Source organism: Bombyx mori, chromosome 20 (genome assembly GCF_030269925.1).
Source record: "Bombyx mori chromosome 20, ASM3026992v2".
NCBI classification, from domain to species: domain Eukaryota; kingdom Metazoa; phylum Arthropoda; class Insecta; order Lepidoptera; family Bombycidae; genus Bombyx; species Bombyx mori.
Window position 1 is genome coordinate 6706073 of NC_085126.1, and position 8379 is coordinate 6714451.

Consider the following 8379-nt stretch of genomic DNA (forward strand, 5'->3'; position numbering starts at 1 on the left):
CAAATTGTGTCGATTCTACATTAGCCGAAGGAACTTCGTTCCTACCTGGTGTCCCACGACACAACATCTTTTTTTTATTAATTTCTAAATTTGTGATCAAGATAAGACATAGCTTTTAAGTAAAAACTTATTTATTATTTTTTTATCCACTCATCGATTTTAAATAAATAAATAAAAGTTCATAACGTATCATACGTAATCCATACGTAATCAGCATATCTTCAATACGTAACATATGAGATAACGAAAGTTCCATTAATGTAATTCTGGGAGGAATTCTCAGACTCAAATGCAGTAACATGCCAAGTTCGCCAATTGTTGTTCTTTTTATGTGATCCGGTAACATCAGTTATTTCCCGATCGCAAAAGGATTTGCCGAAACAAAATCACATGTTCATTTTTATTATACAGAGCTTGTTATTCGACTGTTGCTATTTCGTTACGAAGTTACCTAATTTACAAACTATAGTGTGTAATGTAGTGAGTGTATTGTAGTGAATCTATATATTAATACGTGAAGCAAAAACTTTGTATCCGTTTTTACGAAAATTGCGCGGACGGAGGAGTATGAAATTTTCCACACTTATAGAGAATATAGAGAAGAAGTGCACAATGCTAATATTTTTTTAAATAATGCATAAAAGATACATTAAATCAATAAAGAAAACATTACACATACCATGTATTTGACGCACACACGCATGCATACTATTTATTGTCAAACTTTTGTTCTTGACGTCTGTGGTCAAATTGAGAATAGATTAAATATTCTTTGTCTTTATTAATATTTTTCTATAGTGTATGTAGCCTAGGCGAAATTTGTGATTATAGTATGTGTACAAATTTACAATTCCAATTAATTATAGTCGAATTTCGACTACTGTGGGACCTCTAGTTATACAAAAAGTACAAACTTTAAAACAATATAGTGCTCAATAAATTTTTATTATTAAAAACCTTACGCAAATGTATTAATAAATTTATAAATTGGTCGCTTTATGACAAAATCGTTTCTTGTAAATATGAATGCTAGGTACAATATTTAGACAATTTTATGAAAGAAGAGTTATCAAAAAATTAGCGTCCCCATACGTCGAAGAGGTAATAATATCCGTATCCTCTAGCTGATTGGAATCGGACCGTGACGTTGTTCTGACTGAGCCCGCCAGACAGGATCCAGGCTGATGCGTACTGAGTTGCCCCAACTTCCGTGGCCTGTATAGCCGTAATGCGCGTCGTTGCGTTACCGCGATACACTATGTCTTGGTATTGAATAGTATTCGGCCTAGCTGGCTGGTATACGTAGGATCTGAAAAACAAAAAATTTTTTGTCTCAATCACGTGATCATAATAATAAATAGCTGGGAACAAACCACGCCCTGTACCGTACTGGTGGTGCAGGTGGTAGGACCTCTTGTGAGTCGGCACGGGTAGGTACCACCATCCTGCCTATTTTTGCCGTGAAGCAGTAATGCGTTTCGGTTTGAAGGGTGGGGCAGCCGTTATAACTATACTGAGACCTTAGAGCTTATATCTCAAGGTGTGTGGCGCATTTACGTTTTAGATGTCTATGGGCTCCGGTAACCACTTAACACCAGGTGGGCTGTGAGCTCTTCCACAATCTAAGCAATAAAAAAAAATACCCCCCACGACCTCAATTTAGGTTTCCCTGTGTTATGGGTACCAGAGCCTGATAAACACACTTATATATGTTTAAAGTTATACATTTATAGATAATAGACAGCCAGAAAAACACCAAACAAACTTGTTCGTCAAACAACGTTTGCTCGACGTGGGAATCGAACCCACGACCCTCGGCGCTACAGTCAGGCCCGCTAACTATTGCACCACTGAGTCAGCCTCTCAGTTTGATCAACGAGGAAGAGAAGAGGTGCCACAATAAGAATTGTACTATAAGTTAACCCGCAAAATTATAATTTGCGTTATTACTGGTGGTAGGACCTCTTGTGAGTCCGCACGGGTAGGTACCACCTCCCTGCCTATTTCAGCCGTGAAGCAGTAATGCGTTTCGGTTTGAAGGGTGGGGCAGCCGTTATAACTATACTCAGACCTTAGAACTTATATCTCAAGGTGCGTGGCGCATTTACGTTGTAGATGTCTATGGGCTCCAGTAACCACTTAACACCAGGTGGGCTGTGAGCTTGTCCACTCATTAAAAAAATAAAATAAAAAAAAAGTTACGCACGAATTTAAATCTAATACTTAATCCAGAATACACTTTTTATTGTTACTAGAGGTCTCGCAGTTGTCGAAATTCGACTATAATTAATTGGAATTGTAAGTTTGTACACTATTATGATTGTATTTTATACTTCTACAATCATAAATTTCGCCAAGGCTACTCTACTCAATTTGAGCACAGACGTCAAGAACAAAAGTTTGACAATAAATAGTATGCATGCGTGTGTGCGTCAAATACATGGTATGTAGTGTGTGTAATGTTTTCTTTATTGATTTAATGTATGTTTTGTGCAATATTTTAAAAAAATGTTAGTATTGTGCACTTCTTCTCTATATTCTCTATAATTGTGGAAAATTTCATACTCCTCCGTTCGCGCAATTTTCGTAAAAAGGGATACAAAGTTTTTGCTTCACGTATTAATATATAGATTTATTCAGTACTGGTATACGAGTCTACAATGTTGATTGAACTTCAAAGTTTCGTTAAGTGCTTGATAAATTAGAAATGCTGAAATTACGGAAGCAATAATGATATAATTAACACTCGTCTTAAGATAACGCTTAATTTGAATACAGTGACCACTAATTTTTTAATCAACTATTGATTTACGATAAAGAGGCATGTTCGCATGAATCATAGCTGATTACGGGTTTTTTTGAATTGACGGAAACATTATAATCAAATGAATACAGTTCGTTTAACGATTGATAAAAATATTTATTGAGCGACTTAATAATAATAGTAGTAGACAAACAATATGTGCACAGAATAAGTTGTTAAATGAATAAATAATAGTTTAAAAAACTAACAAAATACGCTTATATAGAAAATCCAACTAAAAAATAGAAAATAAATTTTAATAAATTTGTATTAAAAATAGTGTAAGAAAAAATGATTTTATTGTAAAAAAAACTCGTGGGGTGCTTGGTATCAGTAGTTGTAAATATTTTATGAACAGATATGAGTAGAAGGGTTATTTTGACAATATCCTGAAAAGCACCCCGCGCTTTTTTTACAATATAATAATTTTTTCTTACACTATTTTTAATTCAAATTTATTAAAATTTATTTTCTATTCTTTAGTCGGATTTTCTACAATAGCGTAATCAAAATCAGCGGGGTCAAAATCATGTTCAAAGATTCCGTTACATATTAACATACATGCGTCTGAAGCTAATAAAAGCGTATTAAAAATACCGCTTACCGCCTCTTAGTACGTTTTGTGAACACACAATCTTTCGGGACAAATAAATAGGAAGTACCACTCACCATCAGGTGGGCCGTATGCTCGTCTGCCTACAAGGGCAATAAATTTTTTTTTACAACAAACCTTTGAAAAGTAATTAAAATAGATTTTACCTGTACAAAAGTCTGTCTCCTGTACTAACGTAGCCAACGATTAGGTTGGCTCTCGTACTAGACGGTAGTATGGCCGCATTGGTAGCAGCCAACACGACTAACGCGAAGACCAAAATTGTATTCATCTGCCAAAAAAAATAAAATGTTTAATAAAAATTGTTATTGTAAAATTTGAGAACCACATGCACATCTAGTCAAAAGGCACATGATTTTAAACTATAGTATTAGGATATTAGGGAATTATTCTCAAATTCCTGTTTCGTACAAAAACTTTTTTTTTTCTAATTAAAGCAATGCTTTCGCAAATTTAACAAGCAGTTAAAGTTTTTTTTTATATTCACCATAATAATATCCTAAATGTTTAAGATGTTCATATCACAAGTTCGAAATATATTTTTTTGTTACGCTTATTAATAATTAGGGAGACTATTAATCAGATATAACGAATACAATCATTGTATACAAAATATTTGGTCTCATGATAATAAATATTCAATATCATATACATAGTGATTCTTTATCAATAAAATTTTTATCAGTTGCTCATCGTATGAATCATAGTTGATTAGGTTTTTTAAGAATAGGTTTTATTGCTTTCGACTGCACGTAGTTCTTACTGCCGGCCATTGCCATCGACAATGCCAGGGACGCAACCTCTGTCTCTCGTAAAAAATAAAATAATTTGGGTATATTCCAATCCGTATGAAATCTGAAGTAAATTGAGGTCGAAAAAAATCGAGCTGCACATACGTAGATGCGGTTCTTTATTATGTAGAATGTGTATTTATTTATATGCGTATCTTTATTATTTAGAAGCCAATTTACCGTTACTAGAGGTCCCGCAGTAGCCATAATTAATAAACTTGGAATTGTAAGTTTGTACACTGTTATGATTGTATTTTATACTTCTATAATCACAAATTTCGCCAAGACTACACTATAAAAAATATTAACAAAGACAAACAATATTTAATCTATTCTCAATTTGACAACAGACGTCAAGAACAAAAGTTTGACAATAAATAGTATGCATGCGTGTGTGCATCAAATACATCGTATGTAGTGTGTGTTATGTTTTCTTTATTGATTTAATGTATCTTTTATTCATTATTAAAAAAATATATTAGCATTGTGCACTTCTTCTCTATATTCTCTATAAGTGTGGAAAATTTCATACTCCTCCGTCCGCGCAATTTTCGTAAAAAGGGATACAAAGTTTTTGCTTCACGTATATAGATTTTGATATAGGTATAATTACACCTTTTGTTTTCAGTGCCATTGCCCAATGTTCAATTTAACTTCATTACCCCTCACCGTCGTCATGACCTCTATATTTTTTCCCCCTTTAATCCCTCATAGCCTTAGAGGTTATTATACCATACACGACCTCATTCGTCTGTGACAATAGCTTGAATTTAACGATATCAATGAACCACATATAGACAGAGTACTAAGTCATTAATACCTCATTTAATATTTCACAATATAATATTTAAAAATGCATTTCACTCTATGTCTAACCCAGCCTTTGGTTGACTGTTAGGGAATGCCTTAGGCACTAAGTCCGCTACTGTACTATTATGCATAAAGTTTAATAAATCGATAAAGACAAAAATTCTGTTAATTGCAGTCAAAGGTACATAAAGACTATATTATGTTTTTACTAGCTGACCCGGCAAATGTTGCATTTCCATATAAATTATTTCTAGGAAAGATAAATGACCTAGATACCGACTACAGCGCCATCTGCCGGGCTGGTTTGTGAATCTAAGCCATCCAAGGTGCCACCCAAACGCATACAAAAAAAATCATTCAAGTCGGTCCAGCCGTTTAGGAGTTCAGTGACAAACACACGCACAGAAGAAATATATAAAGATGAGACAACGTGATAATAACATAAGCATAATAAGAAATAAAATTTACCTTTTAAATGTGCCACTGATTGTTGACAGCAACGATTGTTACACCAACTCTGCGATGAAATACCCTACTTCTTAAGTTGTTATATATCTGTATGACATTATGTGATAAGATAAAATATCAACATGCAAGATAGTGTGACGAATAGATATCATTTCTATGAGGAGTACACTTGTAACACGATATGTCACGGTGGAGGGTAAGCTATGCGCTTTCGCCCATTACTGGGAAGATACATATATAAGACTTGTGATTATGATCTTATGATCTTAGAAGTTTTAGGCTCAACGCGCAGAAGTATGACATCTTAGGTGACTTACGTCTGAAACAAGAGCACAGTAGTTACGAAAACTACATAGTACACTCTTCCTAGTGTCTTAGAGTAATCTATACTAATATATAAATCTACAGTGGTTTTTACGGATGTTCCATTATAACTACTGAACCATGCATCCGATTGACTTGAAACTTGGTATCCGTGTGGTAAACACATGTACTTAATGGATAGGCTAATATTTATATGAGTGTTGGACTCCCTACACCAGTTGCGGGGGCGTTAATAATGGGGGTGAGAAATAATAATGTTAATTTTAAATGCCCAGCGAAGCGGACGGGTACAGCCAGTTACCTATAAGACAACGACAAAATCATACAATGACTATTAAGATTAATTATTACGCCTGAAATAATCGGGTTTTTCTTCTTCTCAGTCGTGTCACTCTTGATAGAGTGGTCGTGATCGTCATGTAGTGTTGGAAGGGGCAGACTTGATGCGTCTCACGATGTCGCGCCATCTCTTATTTTAAGAATTTCGAGTTTAGCCTCGTGTAGGAGAAGTATGTGCTGTTTACATTTATAATAAATACCAATGAAACAGAATGCGTAAAGGTAATAAATAGATTATGTTCATTTCATTTGAATTTTAATGATTATTCTAATTGATAAATCATTATTTTAATTGATAGTAATATTTTTTTCATAATTCTGGGAAAGGAAAGAAAGTGCTAAGAAAAAAAAAAGAAAAAAAACCAATTAATTATGTTGCGTTCTTATCGATGAAATATTTACCGCCAATAATGAACAAATCTGATGTTATTCGGTGATTATTGATCGGTGATAATGTTATTAAAATTCGTTACTGATCTTTTCTCGAATACTCATATATGCAGTCAGTTATGCTCTTCACTGTAATTAATAAACGATACGGCCGATTCGTTGGACGTTCTTTGATTTAACTTCAATCTGTTCGTTGCCGAACTTCAAAAGATTACTAGCTAAACCAATTTAACAATTTCCTGAAAATTTCATCCAAATCGGTAAGGCCGTTTCGGCTTCAAACATACATAAAAACATCGACTTTTATATATGAATAGACAGACGAACGTATGTAGTTACGATTCGCCCGGTATTAAGTGATTATCGGACTTAATCGGTACCCGGTAAACAGAATTAATGTCTGCTATAGTTTTATCATTTAATACCAGTGTACGAGGTGTCTTAGTAATGGGCGGTTCCCCTAGAAGGTACAGCTATGTTTTACTGGTGGTAGGACCTCTAGTGAGTTCGCACGGGTAGGTACCACCACCCTGCCTATTTCTGCCCCGTGAAGCAGTAATGCGTTTCGGCATGAAGGGCGGGACAGCCGTTGTAACTATACTGAGACCTTAGAACTTATATCTCAAGGTGGGTGGCGCATTTACGTTGTAAATTACTATGGTCTAAATATCCAGTAACCACTTAATACCAGGTGGGCTGTGAGGGCGTCCACCCATCTAGGAAATAAAAAATAAAAAACTACATTTGGGACGCAAAATTGTTTCATGGCAAATATGTGCGCAGCAACCTAATAGCATTTTATGCAGCTCAAAAAATACCGTACAACTGTGATAGTTGGTTCTTTTGCAACCTAACCGTCAATAGCAAATCCAGCTATATCGTTTAAATACGAATCAAACATGGCTTGCAAAGCGAGGCTTAGTTTCAGAAAACCTGCCGTCAAATAGGCAGGAAAATTGGCCGGTAGACTTTTTGGTATTGATATTAAAAAGCCGCCATAGATAAAGGTCGGATCAACTGTATGTAATCTTTAACAGGTGGTAGGTAACGTCTTTAAGCTGATGATGGAATTTTTGAAAGCGAGGCTTAGTTTCAGAAAACCTGCCATCAACTAGGCAGTAAAATTGGCCGGTAGACTTTTTGGTATTGATATTAAAAAGCCGCCATGGATAAAGGTCGGATCAACTGTATGTAATCTTTAACTGGTATTAGGGCGTCTTTAAGCTGATGATGGAATTTTTGGCAGTATATTTGTATTTTTATGAATGCTATGATTTCGTACTATTTGAAGGAACATACATGCTAAGAACCTTTAACTACTCTTTTAAAAATAATTGTACAAACTTTTTTTTTAATAGTTAGCATGATATTTCTACGAGCTTCGAGAACATTTCCGATAGTACCAGTCGATTCGAAACCGTTTTCGCTATCTGCCGATAGATGACGTGACTTCTTGCATGTTCCCGATAGTGCCAGTTGTTTTGATATCCGTTTCAGCTATTTGATGATAGATGGCGCACTTGTATCGGCCTAACAGTATTTTATGTATTTTTTTTAATAACGACAAAACCGTGATTAAAAGATCTTAATCTTTGAAACTATTAGGACTAAGCAATAATAAATCATGGTTATCACACTAACATCTGCTACGCGTAAAATAACTAGAATACTTTTTTAATTTTCATACGAAAATGTTATTAGTGAACTAGGTATAATAATCTAAGTGTCAAAACACTCATACAGCTTAAGTGACAGCGAACACAGAAAGCTAAAAAAATACACGTAAAGACACTTTTGCGACTTACCTAATGCTTTGATTAGTCCATACACGACACTATAGA

At 34.7% G+C, this 8379-nt stretch overlaps 2 protein-coding genes across 7 annotated transcripts in view; one reads left to right on the plus strand and one right to left on the minus strand.

Annotated features, from left to right (window-relative positions):
* The window catches only part of LOC101739587 (calbindin-32), a 198297-nt gene that overhangs the window by 69095 nt on the left and 120823 nt on the right, over positions 1-8379 (plus strand). The gene's annotated exons all lie outside the window — the stretch shown is intronic.
* LOC101738476 (uncharacterized) lies at positions 927-8361 on the minus strand. Of its 3 annotated transcripts, XM_038018148.1 has the most exons (4): positions 8344-8361; positions 5486-5572; positions 3563-3687; positions 927-1309 (listed from the first exon to the last, which is right to left on the minus strand). In XM_038018148.1, exons 3-4 carry the CDS (start codon positions 3685-3687, stop codon positions 1078-1080), a joined length of 357 nt encoding a protein of 118 aa, XP_037874076.1. In that variant the 5' UTR covers positions 5486-5572; positions 8344-8361; the 3' UTR covers positions 927-1077. The 3 variants fall into 3 exon arrangements, with proteins under 3 accessions (XP_037874076.1, XP_004925327.1, XP_062530375.1); XM_004925270.5 differs by lacking the exon at positions 8344-8361 and having other exon boundaries at positions 5486-5591; XM_062674391.1 differs by lacking the exon at positions 8344-8361 and having other exon boundaries at positions 4388-5545.

Coding starts and splice junctions, on each gene's coding strand:
- LOC101738476 (XM_062674391.1), bottom strand. CDS start 4,414: ATGGCTACTGCGGGACCTCTAGTAACG. Junction 3,688..4,387: donor CTGCGGGACCTCTAGTAACG/GTAAATTGGCTT, acceptor TTTTTTTGGCAG/ATGAATACAATTTTGGTCTT. Junction 1,310..3,562: donor GGAGACAGACTTTTGTACAG/GTAAAATCTATT, acceptor TTTGTTTTTCAG/ATCCTACGTATACCAGCCAG.